Here is an 18,438-nt window from a genome sequence, read left to right as displayed (position 1 = left end):
TCGGCTATTTTCAAATGGACGCAATGGTTGAAGTGGGTAATGTATGTTTTGTAATAATAATCTAAATCTACAAAGTAACTAAAGTTTTCAAATCATTGTAGTGGAGAAAATAAGGTAGCCTACAATATTTGCCTCTGAGATGTAGTGGAGTAGAAGTAAGAGTACTGAAATTTGGAAATACTCCAGCCAAGTAAAAAATACCTCAAAATTGTACTTAAGTACAGTAGGCTACTTGGGTACATGTATAAGTTACTTTACACCACTGGGAGCAATTCATACAATTCTGTGGAATGCACCATCTGCTGGTGAGCACTGAAAACAGACAATTTCCTATGACATTTCACCTTTTTCTACACATAAACAATCAAGGTTAAAATATGATGTTTATATAGGCTACCAAATTCATCCTCATCGAAATAGTTTATAGCAGAATTTAGAGCATAAGAAATATTTTTGGCATTTGTAGAAGAGCAGGGCTAAATGCCATAAACTTTTTTCAGACAGTAGGCTAGCCTATCAGAATCAATATGTGTGTGTGTCATGTGTAGACAAGCTTCACCAAAGAAAGCAGATGGATAAAAACGGTAAAAAACGGCCAAGACATAGACAAAATAGGCAATGAGACGAAAAATCAATATGATTATAATAAATAAAACCTTCCCTACATAGTAAACAACAGTGGTGGAAAACGTACTCAAATGTTTTACTTAAGTAAAAGTATCAATAGGCCTACTGCAATGTAGAAAGTAAAAGTCTGGAATGAAAATTGTACTTGAGTAAATTTAAAATTTAAATTACAAAAGTATAAGAATTTACTTAAAGTACCAAAAGTATAAAGTACTCATTGTGCAGAACGTCCCGTTTCACAAGGTATCTTATAAATGTGTTAACATCTTTTGAAAATAGCAGATCTACAAGCTCACAATACTTGAGTAAATGTACTTAGTTACTTTTCACAACTGTAAACGACCCATATTCTGTTTGGCTTGTCAGCCCCCAAACATGACATGACGTGTGACGGTGTGTGATAATCATAAGGGCGGTGACGGTGACAGAGAAAGTTTTCACAGAATATTGCATCATTCATAATGAAGCCAACAATAACTTGTAAGTAACGGCCTGGTCTCTGCATATCTGCTGTTTTGAAGTTCGGTCCTCAGTGCAGGCCAACAGGTGAGTTCCCTATACTTTTATTTAATTGTGGGCTATAGACAGTGGTGGAAAAATTACTCAATTTATAATTGTAATGTAATTAGTCATAACTTTAAGGTTACAGCTAAAGGTGGGTCTGGTTTTAATTAGTCTACTTCACTGCTGGGTAGGTTATAACCTATAATAGTACATGATCATTCATCACTTTTGGAAAGTACTTTGGGTCAGCTGCTGTTGTTTTTAAATGTGCTATATGAATTAATTTGACTTGACTTGACTTGACTTAATGTAGCCTCTGTTTTGAATAAATGATCTGTAAAAATCTGTAAAGTAACTGGTAAAGCTGTCAAATCATTGTAGTAAAGTAAAAAGTACAATATTTGCCTCTGAGATGTATAGGCTAGTGCAGTAGAACCTAGGCTATAAAGTATCGAAACAGGCAAAAAAGTATCTACCTCGAAATTGTACTTGAGTAAAGTACTTGAGCCAATGTACCTAGTTACTTTCTAACATTAATTAATTATGAATTCATTTATTGTCGTTTATTTTTATTCTGTTAATGCAATAAACAACAGGAAATTATGTCGAATAGCCTGTAGGCTACTGTATGTTGTCCTATTTTATTTTAATTTAATGTAGGCCTATAGGTTATACAGTAATGTACATCTCATGAAGAGGACTATTCAAAATATTTACCCAAACAAACAAAAAACGTGTTTGACCTACTTTCAGTGTTAAAGACCTCTGGACAAGACTCTTGTCACAAGAGGATCTTGACATACCAACTTGTAGATATCCCAACCCACAAGAATAAACCACAGATCCTCACAATGGTCTTATCTGCTGACCGCAGAGCATCGTGAGAGAGGTCTGATATATTGTGTGGGCCTATGTTTACTCACACAAACTTTAAGTGCACATCAGGTCAACCAGTTTATTGTTTTGTCAGATCCTAGATCTGTAGGCTAGAACTCTGAAAAGTCTAGCTATAACTTTTAATGGTGCAGCCAATTAGGGGAGAGAAAATACTACTTTTGCGGTTTGCTAATCAAAAGAATGTGATGCGTTGTTCTTTAGAGCAGTATAGTTCCCAAACTTTTTAGACGTTTGCCCCGTACCCAAACTAGGGAAAATAGCATATAAGCTCACAATGCAATGCAGCACTGTGAGCTTGTAGATCGGTTATTTTCACTATGTTAAACATTGTTTTCTAATTTATAGAATTTCTTAGATTTGTTTTTATTTATTTTTGTATTTGTGAAATTCTTTTGAAAAATCGCTGAATTTTCTTTAAAATGTATTGTAATTTTTTTTTAATGTTTTGACATTTACTCGTGACGTGACCCATAAAAATTGGTCCGAGACCCAAAGATGGGTCCCGACACAATGTTTGGGAACAAGTGCTTTAGAGCTCTATTTGATAGACTGTGTAGAAAGCTGCTGCTTAATCAGCGTCATGACGTCTTCGTCGGAATCGCACTTCAGCACCTGCAGAGCATGGACAGCGTGCTGCCTGCAGCGTCAAGATTAGACGCAGCAACCTGCCGCGCCCATTAGGACACATCTTCTGCTGCTCTGTATTAAAACCAGTGGTGGAAGAAGTACTCACATTTTTTTACTTAAGTAAAATAAGTATCCATACTGCAATGTAGACATACACTGTTACAAGTAAAAGTCATAGGCTAATTCAAAATTGAATTGAGTAAAAGTACAAAAGTATTGGTATCAAAATGTAAAAGTGGCAAAAAAAATGTAACAAAAGTAGAAAGTAGCCTACTCATTATGCAGAAGGTCCCATTTCAAAAGTTTTCAATTTTGAAAATAGCAGATCTACAATCTCACAATGCATTGCGTGCTAGCTCAGGCATTGTGCGCTTGTAGATCGGCTATTTTCAAATGGCCGAAATGTACATAGGTTGAAGTGATTAATTTATGTTTTGTAATAATAATCAAAATCTACAAAGTAACTATACTAAATTGTCAAATAATTGTAGTGGAGTAAAAAGTACAATATTTGTCTCTGACATGTAGTGGAGTAGAAGTAAAAGTACTGAAAATTGGAAATACTCCAGTAAAGTAAAAACATACCTCAATATTGTGCTTAAGTACAGTACTTGAGTAAATGTACTTAGTTACTTTACAACACCGATTAAAACGTTTGCATTTAAGTTATAAGTAGCCTACCAAACGTTTACAAGAAACATGGTGTTATTATTTGTATTGATAATTAAAGACCATGTTGACCACTTAAACCCCCAGGGGTCTATAGGCCAACTTGGTCCCCTCCTTTTTCCTTCTACACCAAATCTTTTCACCAAAAATTGCCAATCTACAAACTCAATGCTTTGTGAGCTTGTAGTTCTGCTACTTTCCTCAAATGTTCCCCCCATAGGGACACTTCATGTGTTTGAATTATTCCGTTGAATGTCTGTGTTGTCCGAGAACTATTGTTTTTTTCTTGAAAATGCTTGAGGCAAACTGTACATCCCCAAATGTCTGTACTATGGCAGTGCTCTTTCTCATGTAAATATGCTGAAGACAGTCAGCAACACAACCTTTAAAGATTCATGAAAGCAACTTGATCTTCTTGCTCACTCAGAGTTGGAACAGCTGTCGCATTATGGCTGCGTTTCTACATCACTGCCCCTTCCTGAAGTCGGCCCCTAAGCCGGCGTTGAGGAAAACGGGGGCCGCCTTGCTCTCCTTCGCTGAGCGGTGCCCCCTCATCGCTCGGCAGATCACGGTCAGCAGCGCCCCTTCCATGGAGAATCGGAATGGCGTCTCGTCCCGCAGTCCTCGAAACCCCCTGCCCCCGGCGGTGGACCAAAAGAGGCAGTTTGCCCAGTCGGCGGCTCAGGTGGCCGTGTCCGTGTCAAAGGAATGTCCCTTTGTCTCCTCCCAGATTGGGTTGGTCCGGGCCAGTCCTGAAGTGCAGGAGGACTTGACAGGGGAGCCCAACACAGGTACACAACAACTCACAAAACAAACAAATCATCTCCGTAGCCTATACTGTACATCACTTCCACTGTGCTGCCTGCAGTCAGTGCTCAATCACACAATAAAATCCTCAGTGTTTATATAACTCAGAGAGTTAGTACATTTGTGCATTCTCTGAGTTAAATTAACACTAAGGATTTTACTGTGCACTTTTGCAGGTCAAACTGGTCGACTAGATCAGAAGGAGGCAACATGTCATTGACATGACCAAATAATTGTTACTACAAGCACAAATATACATTACAGACAAAATGACACAATTAGGACCTTTATTGGTCTTCTCTCCTCAATCACAGGTCTGATGAGCTCTCTGTTGAAGGAAATTAAGAGTTCCGTCCTCCCATCCTCATTAGCTGCAACCAACACTGTGACCCACCTACTCAAAGACAGCATGGGTGAGATGCTATTGGATGAAACCAGCAGATGCCCACTTCTCCTTTTGACCATAATTTACTCATTTGCTGAGCATGTACTATATGCTCTTCAGGAATGACACCCTGCTTCACATTCACTTACAGACACTTGTAGTTGAGTGCCTCTCAGTAAACCTCTGGCTGTGCCATTGAGCTGTGTCGTCAGAGCAATTAAACATGCCCTGCTTACGGTCATGTCGATGGTTGTGGTTGAAAGAGAGAACAAGTCTCATTCAGGATCCAAATCCTCCTAGTATGGATTAAACTTGTGATATAACTTGAATATCATGTTTCTGCCTCTACAGTGGGCCCCAGTTTTGACTACGACAATTTCTTTGACAAGAAAATCGTTGAGAAGAAGAGCGACCACACATATCGTATCTTCAAGACCGTGAACCGCAGTGCTGAGATCTTCCCATTCGCAGAGGATTACTCTTCCTCTGGGAGGCAGGGCACCCCGGTGTCTGTCTGGTGCAGCAATGATTATCTTGGGATGAGTCGGCATCCACAGGTCATCAAGGGAATAAGGTAGAAAATAACAGTTAAAAAAGACCAATAGCCTTAATTAATTTAGCCAATGAACTTGTTTGACTAGACTATGAGAAATGTATATAAACATAAAATCTATCTACTACACATTATGCCTAATTCTGTTACTTTCTATGTTGATATTATTTGTTCAAAGTAGCACATTTCTGAATAAGACAATTCAGTGGTGACCTTGTCCATTAGAAAAGTTAAAACATTATTTTAACTTTAAAAAAGTTAAAGCAGCACCCCTTCCATGGAGTACTTTTATGTTAAGTATGGAATCTGATTTACAGGAGTTTCAGAATGATTAAGGCTCGAGTCCTGTAAGGCTTCATGATTACTTATTAAATAATCAGTAATCTTCACTCGTAGTCAAGTGCCTCTCAGTACAACCCCTGGCTGTGCCATTGAGCTGTATCATCAGAACAATTTAACCCTGCTTAAGGTCATGGGACTAACAAGTGCAGATAAAAGTTTTATCTGCGCTTGTTAGTATTTCCTTTAACCTTTATCTTTCCCCCCCTTTTTTGTCTTGAATTTACTCGTTCAGAGATGCCCTGGAAAAACACGGTGCAGGGGCTGGTGGCACCAGGAACATCTCAGGCACCAGTAACTTCCATGTGGCCCTTGAGGAGGAATTGGCCCAGCTCCACCAGAAAGGTGCAGCCCTGGTCTTCTCCTCTTGCTTTGTGGCCAATGACTCCACTCTCTTCACTCTGGCCAAGATGCTCCCAGGTAAACGGTGACCTTTATATCTGAGTCTGAGACAGAGTTCATAAATATTAATATGTAAATTATTATAGTAGAAAGAAAAACATCCTTCAGGAGTTTGTCCCCATCCGACCTGAAAGCACCTCCATACGCCCACCCCATCCCCCATTCCACAACAATCGCCCAGCCCCCCTGACATGATTTTGTGAGTCATACTGCCATATGCTGCCCTTTCACGTGCTGTGCAGGCAGAGGTTAGGATTTTAGATTCATGAGGGAATATCTGAGACCGTGTTTGTGGGAATGAGACCTGCTCTATTGACCTGCTATGCTCACTGTGACATACAGGGTGTGAGATCTACTCGGATGCAGGGAACCACGCTTCAATGATTCAGGGCATCAGGAATAGTGGAGCCAAGCGTTTCATCTTTCGCCACAATGACAGCAGACACCTGGAGGAGCTGCTGAGACGCTCTGACCCCAAGACTCCCAAAATAGTTGCGTTTGAGACAGTACACTCCATGGATGGTTAGTATTATTATGAACCTGAAGGTATTTGTTAAGAATATAGTGCCAAAGCGCTTGAGTGGCGCAGTGGTAAAGTCCCTGCCCACCACCACAGAGGTTGTGGGTTTAAATCCACCGTGGTGCATCCGGCTTTGTTCGGCATCTATACTAACACAATTGGCCCGTGTTAGGGGGGAGGGAAGCTGGGCGGGGAAGGTGATATTGGTCATTGCATGTAATCCTACAGGCTGGGGTGGCACCTGTCAGTGGGGAGTGTTGGGTGGGGAGTAGGACGAAGGCTCTACGTCCTCCTGGTGGTTGCTCCTCGCTGGCTGGTGAGTCAGTAGGATACGACAGCAGTGCCAACACAGAATTGTGTGCGGGGAGGGATCAATTGGCATAACAACTACATTGGGGAGAAAAAGAGGGTAAAGATAATTGGCTACTTTAAATTTTAAAAAAATCATGCAGATGGAGTTGTGTAGGTGTGTATCTATGTACATACATGTACTGTATATAGGTGTAGTGTGTGTGTGTGTGTGTGTGTGTGTGTGTGTGTGTGTGTGTGTGTGTGTGTGTGTGTGTGTGTGTGTGTGTGTGTGTGTGTGTGTGTGTGTGTGTGTGTGTGTGTGCGTGCGCAAGCATATACATAGATATTTATTTATTACATGTTCTGCCTTTGTTCACTCCTGGTTAGTTAGTCAATTAAATTAATAGTTTAAAATACATAAAGGTGCGTAGACTGTTTGCCAGTAAACTGTAATGCTACTGCTGCCAGATGCTGCTACTGCATGTGTCATAATCTGTTTTGGAAAGTGGCATTCGATTGGATGTCCTCGGGTCTGTGGAGGATGCATCAAATCTCTGTGTGTTTGGGGGGGGGGGCACCCTGATTTGTCAAAACAACCCATCGGCTTTACTGATTAGCTGAGCTTTGCGTCACGTTTGTGCCACTTAGCCAATATGTGGCAGTATGTGCAATGGAACAAATAGTGCAAGACCTGTGCACATCATGGTTGAAGGAAGAGGCAGCGAGCGAAAGTGGCGGTGCAAAGCAAAACATGCTGACAAAGGGTACAACAAGTACATCAGATAACAGGAGTATTGCACAACCGGTGTCTGGTGGAGCGTGTATTTCCGACTTGCATCGTTCCCTACTTGCATCGTTCCCCCGAGTAGGCCTTAGGGGGTTTAAATGAATGACTATGTCTGGTGTTAGCCACGATGATATTATCAGGACAATGGTATGTTTTTAAGCTATTCCAGTATGTCAAGTTCATGTAAATGCAAACGTGTGTGTGTTTGTATGTGTGCGTGCGTGCGCTTGTCTCTATGCCCAAATATTGAGATGCCTCATGCCACAGTATTAATACATACATGATTGACGTCAAAGACTGGCCTCCAAGTAATCTGATAATGGGTACTGCACTTAGCTCTCTGATAACGTACTAAGTACTCTGACAACGTGCACTGTAGTCTTCCCAAATGCTAAAAGGACAGTTCAAACCATGACCAAATTGGGCTTCATTCTTTTCACATGCTGAAGCCCATGTGTCCTCTCCACCAACTTACTGACATTCGCAGCATCATTTACATTCTAATTTTACTTGCTGGGGCTTTCAGGTGCCATATGCCCTTTAGAGGAGCTGTGCGATGTGGCTCACCGTTACGGTGCCCTGACGTTTGTGGATGAGGTGCATGCTGTGGGGCTGTACGGCGCACACGGAGCTGGAGTGGGCGAGAGGGATGGCATCATGCACAAGATCGACATCGTCTCTGGGACCTTAGGTGAGTAATTTGTGAGGACCAGCATAAACCTGTTGTTTCATCTCATTCTTAACACCCACTCCTGCTCAACGTTGAGAGCTGGTTGACAGGATAGGGGGTTCTGTGATCCCAGAATTCCCTATTGAGATTTCACAGGCCTGTTTCAACCAACATTTCAATGGCAGTGCCCACGTGATAACCCCAATGATTTACCTATTCCCAATGATACCAGCATTGCACCAGAGATATGGTAATTGCATTAGAATTAGATTATGTGCATAACTAAATTGCCTGTCATCTCCTTGCTGAAAATAAATAGAACTGATTCCTGGGCAACATTCCATGGAAATCCCTTGCTAATAGAATGGCATTTCATTATTATTTGCCCTTTTGTTTCAATGGTACAAACATGCATATAGGCAGGGCGAGGCAAACGGCGTCATAGATTAACTCAAGCCAAGTTCTGCTCTCCTCTTTACCCAGTCTCAATTTAAAGCCAAATGACACTAACTGACGCTGTCATGTGGCCAACATCAGGGCAGTGTTAACTCTTACCATCAATGACGCTGCCATGATGTCAGCTCACCGAGGGTATGAGAGCAGCTAGCTCTTATCAGAGGAAACACAGCAGCTATCAGCTGCATGCCCCGCTCTACTCCCATGCTGGCTGTAGTGATAAAACATAGAGAGCCTCTACACTAGTGGTTCTCAACCTTTTCAGGCCGTGACCCCCGAAAATAATCATATTATGCGAACTGGGGAGTTGAGGCTCTACATGATTTAGTTTGACTCTGTTCCACAGATAAATATTGTGAAAATAGCTGATCTACAAGCTCACAACGCCTTGCGTTGCGAGGCGTTGTGAGCTTGTAGATTGGCTATTTTCTTCTATCTTCTATCTGTCTTTCTTATATTATTTGACAATCTGGCCAATGTTTGACCAGTTGAGTTTTTATAGTATAGTTTGTTGAATTTTTTAGCTATTAAAAAGGTCTTAAAAGTTCCCTAAATTGTCACTTCACTGTCATCTGGGGACCACCCCCCCAAAAAAATTATGTGGAGACCCGCCTGGGGGTCCCGACCCACAGGTTGAGAACCACTGCTCTACAATGTACATGGTTTCAAGTTAGCTGTGAGGTGCAGTCTCGACATCCCTGGTCAATTACGCTGCGAAGTGCGAAGAATCATTTAATATTGGATTGCAGCCATCAGGTTTGACGTACACAAGGTGCAAATAATAGGCCTAATAATAATTGAATGACCTTATTTTCCTCTTCTCTCTGCTCCAGGCAAAGCGTTTGGCTGTGTGGGAGGGTACGTTGCCAGCAGCGCAGCCCTGGTGGACACGGTGCGTTCCTACGCAGCCGGCTTCATCTTCACCACCTCTCTGCCCCCCATGGTCCTAGCCGGGGCTCTGGAGTCTGTCAGGGTCCTCAGGAGCCCGGAGGGCCAGGGGCTGCGCAGGTCCCATCAGAGGAATGTCAAATACATGAGACAGCTGTTAATGGACAAGGGACTGCCTGTGGTCAACTGTCCCAGCCACATCATACCTATACGGGTACGATATACTCTTTACAAAAATGTAATCATAGGAGAACCATTATTGGTGATCTTTAAAAGGTGCTATATAGCACCACAACCATCCCAAAGAACCACTGAAGAACCACTGGAGCACCAATTGTTTTTTGAGTGTATGCTAGCATTATTATGTCACTGAAAACTCTTTATCTTACTATGCCTGTCTTTTATAGGTCAGAGTAATAACATCCCTTGCCATAACCTGTGCAATGATTTAAAGGGCAAACTCAATATATCACATTTCAGTAGTGTCAGAAATGTACCACATTACACTCCCACCATTATCACATTACCATTTCTGAGCTGATACTATATGAGGGTATACATGGCAGTTAATCATCGTCACAAGTCACATTGCTACTTCATACATGGCTACGACTCGCTTTAATCTTAAAATGATCTCAGATTAAATATATAGCATTTGTGTATTATTCAATGGGTAGTGAACAGCAACAACACAAGATTAAATAACCAAATGTTACCGTTCAATGACCATTCTCTAGGTGGGCGATGCTGAGCTCAACTCCAAGGTGTGTGACATCCTCCTGGAAAGGCACAACATCTACGTCCAAGCCATCAATTATCCCACTGTGGCCCGCGGTGAGGAGCTGCTCCGCCTGGCCCCCTCCCCTCACCACAACCCAACCATGATGGAATACTTTGTGGGTGAGTGGGTGACCTCTGTCAAGGGATCTTTTCATAGAAATGAAATTAGGGTTGTTCTGGTAGAAATCCAATTAAGTTAAGTATAGGGGGACAGTGGCAGGTGCAAATGATTTATACCGCTCTGTTCTCTGTGCTATTGGCCCCATGGCATCCATTTGTCACCACGTACGGCGGGAACTATCTGTCTATCCACCCGTTCATCTATCTTTGATATATTGTATTCTATTATTCTTCATCACTAAAATATTCATTCTTGTTTTGGATTGTTATTTACAGACAAACTGGTGGAGGTGTGGCAGGAGGCGGGGCTCCCGCTCAACAACCCTGCCACGGCTTCCTGCACCTTCTGTGACCGCCCGCTGCACTTTGACCTCATGAGTGAATGGGAGAAGTCCTACTTTGGCAACATGGAGCCGCAATACATCACTATGTATGCATGAGACTATATTAAAACACCACATACACTAATTACATACTAACATATCTAATTACAACATTAACAAATGTTATTACACTCGATGTCATTATTGACTGTGAACAATATTCTTCAGGTACATTCACAAGTGCTAAAATGTGCATAAAAAAGCATTTGCGTGTTTCTATTATGTGTCAGCTTTCCCGGATATTATGCATTTTCGATTCCAGTATTATCTTGAGATATTATTTGTCTTTGAATAAGTAGTTGCCAAATCGTATTGTGTTTGCTGTAATAAATTTGATTAAATATGATTATTTTAGTCAAAAGTGTTCCTCCTCTATTTTAATGGCATAAAACCTGCACACGGGCACTTTTTTATTTCTATTGTATAAGGATGATAGTTTCTATTTTATTAAATCATGCTATTTATTGTCATGTGATACAACTGGACATCCATGTTGTATAACACAATGCTTGTCTCATTTTTGTAAAAATTTCATTCAAGCTCAATAAAAAAAAGATCTACTAACTGATCTTTGAATGGAGAATGAGTTATTGCAGCAAATAGTTTATTACCGTACATACGTTTTAATAAAAATAAAAATGAAATTAAGATGTTGGACATCTCTATCGATCAGAACACTACTACAATATTTATGCGACAGATCTGTGATAGACAATACTGTTAGTATTTGAACTTGGAAGACATAATATTAAGCGACATAGATCATAGGTATAGAGACCATCATAGGTTTAACCACTTTCAACCTGGTGTCTCTATTTTGGGTATGTTATAGGTGAACATTTTCAAAATACAAATTCAATATTTCTCTACTTTTTTCAAAATGTGTTATACGATGAAGTATTAAGGGCACAACTTATGACCTCTACTGTATGTAATTTCCTTGCTCTTCCTTTTGTGTCATTCGTTATTGTTCTGTTCGATAAAGAAACAAATCCACAAAAAGACATCTTAAAAAAAGAACCCTTAAAAATATGCTCTTTGAGACTTTGGGTAGATTTCTCCATCAGCTCCTCATCAACAGAGTGATATTTGTATAGGCACTGATATGGTTACTGTACATTAGGCAAGGCTGGAGATCTTTCTTTTGGATATCCGTAACACTAGTTCACATTGCAGGGGCTGGCAACTTCACGTTTGACCCTTGACCTGAGTCTGCGCAGCTCTGCGTTGTCGCTGTCCACCGCCAAGCCACTCTCAATCAGCGCCCAGGCTTTACTGAGCTGCTGCTCTCCATACTGCTGCAGGGCCCCTCTTAGGAAGCATTCAGCCAGGCGCAGCCGTCCTATACCAGCCTCCACACACTGGATGGCTTGGCCCCTGTGCAGATCCAGGGCCTTGGTAAAGTCCTCCAGAGCCGGGCCCTCTCTGGAGCACATCACCAGACTGCGGCCTCGCCGACACAGATCCTCAGTCCAGACCTGGGGGTCATCTGAGCAGCTGGAGTCAGAACCACCGTGGTTCTTCTGAATGACTCGGTCCAGGTCAGTGATGGCACGTTCATGTAAGCCCAGCTGGGCAAAGCAGGCAGCACGTTGGCGGAGGTATTGGAGTCTGTGGTTGCCCATGGCTTGCACTGCCACAGTCAGGAGGCTGACGGCCTGATCCCAATGACCATTTGATGACACAGTGCTGGCCTCTTGAGCTGCTGCCTATGATTACACGGTTAGATATGTATTGTATAATAAAGATTCAAGATATACAGTACAGTACCTATATATTTGGCATATAAATGATTGCGTCCACTTGGTTTAAAAATACTTGTGGTGTGGCGTAACAAATATAAGTGAGGTCTCTTCGCTACTCTTGTGCTGAATCTCAGCTTCATTATGTCTAACAGGTGTCAGAGAGACTTCCAGTTGAGCAAAAAATAAAATGGCTCACAAAGATGGAAACAGTGCAGTACTGTACTGTACATGTTTGTTTTTTTTTACCATGAAAAATATTAGCAGCCCGCCGGTTATTACCATTTTAATACATCATATTAGCTGTCCAATAATGTACCATGGCTCCACCCTACTTTTACTGTACCTGTGCCACTCGCTTCCGGTGACTGAGAGGGATCAGGGTCAGCAGGAAGTCCAAATTGGAAGGGTCTTTCTCAGCCAGTTTGCTGAGCTTGTGGGCCGCCCCACGGTAGTTCTGCTGCCAGGAGTCCACCACCCCCACCCTGGCCTGGGCCACCGCCTCCCTGGGCTCCTGGCCAAACACCTGACTGAGGTGAGCCCCTGCTGCCTTCACCTCACCTGGAGCAAATAGAAAGTATTAGCAGGAATCCATTATGAATTCAAACGTGGTGCGGCCGTCACGGGAAAACAAAACAAGGGGCTTATGATTCCATCTCACCAGTAATTAAACAAAATGGAAACAAAAAGACGTTACAATTACAGTAAATTCCAACAACAAGAACCCTCTAAAACAATTCTCCAAACACTTCTCCAAAGTACACAAAGGCTAAATAATAGATAAAGGATCTTGCTTAGAATACTAGGTACAATTTTTGGCACAGCTCCTCTTTCACCTTTGGCTAAGAGTGTGTCCACATAGAGGAGATGCCATCTGGGGTCTCTGCAGTCTGTCCTCATTAGGGCTCCGCCAATCAGGAAAGCGTCTCTGAGCTGCTCTTCCTGGCAGGGGACGGCCTTAGCGGCCAGTATCGCTGACAGGTTGCTCCGGCAGTGCTGCTGCAGCCAGTCACACACAAGTTTCCGTGCCTTATCCTTGAGTGACAGGATGTCTTTGATGACTACATCGGAGCTTATCTGAAGTGCCGCCAAGAGATCCTGAGTGCATTCCTGTGACAAACAGAGAAGTTTTTCACGATTTTCACGTTTCAATGTAACATGCACCAGCTGTCCAATCCGGTGCACCGTCTGCTTAAAACAACTTTATTGACACGGTCAACCAATTGGTGACAATGACACCAGGATCAATATCAATGGATGAGTAGAGAGACCACCTCCAACCATATTTTAAAATAAGTCCCAGCATGTAGTTTTAAGTCAAGATTGAAATTAAGATGTATTTACATCTAATTGTCTTCTTTACAAGATTTTAAATCTGTAAAGTCTTGCATGCAAAATACAGTATGTTTAAAATCAGAGCATTTAATTTCTTTCCCAAAAAATGTTTATCAAACAAATTGATGTATATCAATAAGGCAATTTTCAAGCGTAAGCGCAATTTCATAATGGCATAATATGCTACTGTGCCTTCTGTTGGTTCAGCATGAGATGTGTGAAGCCTCTCCCACAGAGAGCCTGTACATGGTTTGGGTTCTCCTTAAGAGCGGCACTGAAATCAAACATGGCTGTCTTTCGCTGACCCAGTAAGGCATAACACCTTGCTCTCTCCACCAAGCTGTCTGCTGCCCCACCACCTACAGTAAAACACAAAACAAATGATACTAATTATTTCTCCAACAAACAACCAATAAGTCTTAAGGCCCGTCCACATCAATGTAACTCCTTGCAACTCCTTGCAATTGCAACTAATTACAACCATTATCCCCAAATGGCAGTTGCAAGGAGTTGCATTGGTGTGGACCGGCCTTTACAAACTGTCATGAAAGAAAGAACACAACATTTTTGTAAAAAAAATAAGTGACAAGGAATGAATAACAAACATCAAGGTCTCATTAAGCAAAACAAAAATGTATTCACCAGATGCCATGATGGCGATAGAAAGATAGGCCACAGCCTCCCTGAGGTTGACCTCATCTTTCGTGGCCTCCAGGATGCGTTTGGAGGCAGAGTGGCAGTGGCCTTGCAGCAGTGCCCTGTCCTTCTGATGTGCCACTGCCAACAGGGGGCGCAAGCAGCTGGTGTCACCACACTGGATGAGCTTTTTAAGCAGCTGGGAGGAAACAGGAATTAAACCATGATGCCTTTGACTCTAAACACTGTTTGTTAAGAGGATGAACACATTTAATAAGCTGGCAATACAAAGATCTGTCACAAAGCATACGTTTAGGCTAAACAGACATTACTGTCTATAAGCTGAACGGTTTAGCTTATAGACAGTATATGTCCGCAGTGTTAACTTATCCATATATAAATCCAACTACAAATGTAAGGGTCCATTTCGTTATGTTCAGTACACAATTGAGTTAACCACGTAGAATCCTTATTCTGGGCATGTCATAGTAGACAAACAGCAAAAATAGACAAACATTTGGGGGACATAGCACATGTGCGACGTGTTGTGAGCTTGTACATCGACTATTTTCAGCGGAGAGATTTGGTGTAGAGTAGACTGTGTAGACTAGAGGATAAAAAGGAGGTGACAATGTATAGAGCCCGGTCAACAAAGTATATAGAGTTTAAGTGGTTAGCACCTATATTGACATGCCCAAAATAGGGACGCTAGGTTGAAAGTGTTTAGCACTCAGGATTTTAACTGCCATGCTTCTGTACAATCAAATAAATCCCTCCCGCACACCCACCTGATTAGCATCATAAAGGAATCCTCTGTGCAGTTGCAGCAAGGCGAGGCGTGCCAGTATTGGGGCCCTTGGGCTGGCAGATCCAAGGGCCAGGAGTAGCCTATAGGCCTCCTCCACACGGCTCAGCTGGTAAAGGGCATCAGCTGCCAGGATCTGAGGCCCATCAGCACTGGGCTGAAGCTCCATTAGCAGAACAGCGAGGGAGTGAACCCCACTGGGGGTCCTGATGTACACAGAGAGAGAGAAAAAACATCAAGGAACGTTGTTTCATTCATTATGGAATATTTGTTCCTTATTCACTTCCTAATCATTTTTTTGTTAAGTTAAAATTATGATTATAGCAGAATTTAGTTTGTGAAATGTAATTTAGACATCTTTAGGGTCTTTAATATGTTTATGTTTATGTTTATCACACACTATAAAATGTCATTTGTAAAAACACAACCTACAAAAAGTACAAACAATTCCGTAGATATTAAGTGAGGTCAATGACGTGATGAACTGAGAGTGAAAAAAAGCCAGAGACTAAAAACATGTGCTGTACCCTGCTCTGTGTTTGTCTCTTTTCATTGGAGCCTGTGGCTGATCTCTCTGCTGCTGCTCTTGGGATTGTTCACCAAGACTGGAGCTGGAACAGGAGCTCTTCTCTCCAGTCCCTTCCAGCATGACTCTGCCCTGCTCCTGCAGCACCGTAAGCAGCAGACCCCGGCAGTTCCAAGGCACCAGGCAGCGTACTGTGAGTGCAGTGTCCTGGGACTGCAGTCGGCTGGCTGTTATGTAGTCTAGAGCCGTGAGGTAGTGACGGCCTCCAAGCATGCGGATGAGCCCTCTGCCACAAAGCGCCCGCACGCAGCTGGAGGGATGTGGGGCGCTGTGCTCCATCACCGCCTGGAAGTCCTCCATAGCTCCATCATGGTTGTCGGAGAGAAGACGCGCGTAGCCACGAAGCACCTGCACATTTTGATAGATTTTTCATATTTTTGCAGATGCTCTGTTTCAGAGATGTAGAAAGACAGCAATATAGAAACCTCTTGAATTATGTGTGTGTGTGTGTGTGTGTGTGTGTGTGTGTGTGTGTGTGTGTGTGTGTGTGTGTGTGTGTGTGTGTGTGTGTGTGTGTGTGTGTGTGTGTGTGTGTGTGTGTGTGTGTGTGTGGTAATGCAATCCTACATTTATCATGTAAGAGACAAGGCAGGTAATAAATGGAGGGCCAGAAACATTTTCTCCTTAGACTAATGCATACATCAAGTCACCTGTACTGTGTTCTGGTAGCTCTGGTGCCCTGGGGCAGCAGCTAGCTGGCTACAGATGGACAGGGCCTCCCTGTGCTCCCCTCTGAGCAGGAGACAGTCAGCCAGGCGAACTCGCAGCTCTCTGCCTCCCCCATCGGGTTCCAAGTGACACAGCGTCCTCAACTGGGCGATCACAGGATCCAGGAGTTCCACTCCTTCAGTGGACCGGAGATCTGGACGAACCAACACCCTCTCCCTGTAGGCGGACAGGCCCCTCTCCGCCTGCTGGCGAAGGTGGCTACGGGCGGCTATCCCTGTGCCATGGTCCACGAAGAGCTTCTGGAAATACAGTCGTGCAGTGGCGGGGTGGATTTCAAACGCCTCTCCCAAATCCCTGCATGCCTCTGCGCCTCGCCCACCAGCTGAGAAATGGGCTGCAGCTCTGCTGGTCAAAAGACGTGCTCTGTTCTCTGGTGGCAACTCCTGGGCTGCCTTGTCTTTGCTTACACCTGTCTGCAGAGCATTGTATGCCTCTGCACTCTCCCCAAACCGGCCTGTCAAAAACAAATACGCCGCTGTAAGTTCTTGTACTTCTTTAGACCCAGGGGAGACAACTGACAGAAACTCAAGTAATTCCATTGAAGCTTCTGGGTCTAACTCATCCTCACATGTTCTAAACTCTGATTCCACATCAGATGTTAAAGCTGATGAACACTTTAGTGATATTTTATCTGAGAAGGCCCTCGCTATTTTGGGTAGGTGCTGAGCTTGTCTGTTCTTGACCAGTGTCACCGTTTCAGATTTGTTTTTCCGGTAAGCTTGGAGGTAAAGTCTCAGCCCCTTGTTGCTGTGTGGCTCAGAGAACAAGCAGGCCAGGGCACGGGTGAGCTCCAACACCAAACGCGTGGAACCGTCTGGATGAGGGCTCCTCTTCCCTTCAAGGAGAGCCGCACAGCGAGCGAAAATCTCCTCGCAGCCCTGACCACCACTCTGAAGGAGAGATTCCATCTTGAAAATGGTGGCCGATATGTTGTTGGGGCTGAGCGTGGATAGAAACACAGCCGCCAGGCCTTTATTAAGACCTTTCTCCAAGCCCTGGTCCTCCCCATTACCGTCAAGCCAGGACTCCAGAGTGGAGGTCACCCTGGCCAGGTCGCACTCCTCCAGGGCTCGCATGTGAGACACAGTGGAGGCGGCGTGAGTCCTGAAGGCAGAGGTGTAGAGGGATGTCGCCCTTCCCAGCTCTCCAGCATTAAGGCATTTGTCACCGTCCCTGCACAGCTCAGAAACCTTGGCCACAGGTCGACCTGTCATGTTCAGGCAGCTCTGTTCACCATGGGTTCATAATATGGGACCTATAAAAGAAGAAATAGAAGAAAAAAAGTTGAGATAAAAATATAGTATCCTTTTTATGCTTGATGGAAAACAGTAAATATAGTAGGGCCCTATTTGATTGTCTTGATAAGCACCTTGACCGCAATTGTGACTGACTGCACTTTTCTGCACCTTTTCTTTTTGATTAAAAAGAGCCTACCATGTGCAAATGTTATAGCGAAACCTGGCACTCTTTAAGTCTACTCCACAATAAGTTTGTCCTAGGCTATACAGCCAATACCAACGTCCATACCAATGGTGTAAAGTAACTAAGTACATTTACTCAAATAGTGTACTTAAGTACAATTTTGAGGGATTTTTACTTTACTGGAGTATTTCCTAATTTCAATACTTTTACTTCTACTCCACTGCATCTCAGAGGCAAATACTGTACTTTTGCTCCACTAAAATTATTTGAAAACTTTACTGGTAACTTTGCAGATGTCAATTATTATATTAGGCTATAAAACATACATTTTGTGCCTTTTATTTACACATAGACTAATTGAAAATAGCCAATATATAAGCTCACAACGCATTAGATCGAAACATTTTAATACTTAATTTACTTTGTCTCAAGTATATTTTGATGCCAATACTTTTGTACTTTTACTCAAGTAATATTT

At 42.9% G+C, this 18,438-nt stretch overlaps 1 protein-coding gene across 2 annotated transcripts; it reads left to right on the top strand.

Moving 5' to 3' along the window:
- Nucleotides 1-1,046: 1,046 nt before the first annotated feature.
- LOC311053184 (5-aminolevulinate synthase, erythroid-specific, mitochondrial-like) lies at nt 1,047-11,273 on the top strand. Of its 2 annotated transcripts, XM_084068634.1 has the most exons (10): nt 1,047-1,173; nt 3,752-4,115; nt 4,446-4,544; nt 4,868-5,090; nt 5,644-5,828; nt 6,153-6,332; nt 7,935-8,099; nt 9,368-9,636; nt 10,160-10,322; nt 10,599-11,273. In XM_084068634.1, the coding sequence occupies exons 2-10, from the start codon at nt 3,773-3,775 to the stop codon at nt 10,760-10,762; spliced, it is 1,791 nt and encodes a 596-aa protein (XP_083924760.1). In that variant the 5' UTR covers nt 1,047-1,173; nt 3,752-3,772; the 3' UTR covers nt 10,763-11,273. The 2 variants fall into 2 exon arrangements, with proteins under 2 accessions (XP_083924760.1, XP_083924761.1); XM_084068635.1 differs by lacking the exon at nt 4,446-4,544.
- The last annotated feature ends 7,165 nt before the right edge of the window (nt 11,274-18,438 follow it).

The sequence above is a fragment of the Gymnoscopelus microlampas genome (assembly GCF_963454915.1).
Source record: "Gymnoscopelus microlampas genome assembly, chromosome: 10".
NCBI lineage: Eukaryota > Metazoa > Chordata > Actinopteri > Myctophiformes > Myctophidae > Gymnoscopelus > Gymnoscopelus microlampas.
Note: the sequence above shows the minus strand (reverse complement) of the source record. Positions and strands in the feature narration are given on the sequence as shown.

What these genes read in the sequence shown, in the direction of transcription:
- LOC311053184 (XM_084068634.1), top strand. Translation starts at nt 3,773, where the DNA reads ATGGCTGCGTTTCTACATCACTGCCCCTTCCTGAAGTCGGCCCCTAAG. An exon ending in TCTGGCCAAGATGCTCCCAG is followed by an intron (nt 5,829 to 6,152) that starts GTAAACGGTGAC and finishes TGTGACATACAG; the next exon opens with GGTGTGAGATCTACTCGGAT. An exon ending in CATCGTCTCTGGGACCTTAG is followed by an intron (nt 8,100 to 9,367) that starts GTGAGTAATTTG and finishes TCTCTGCTCCAG; the next exon opens with GCAAAGCGTTTGGCTGTGTG.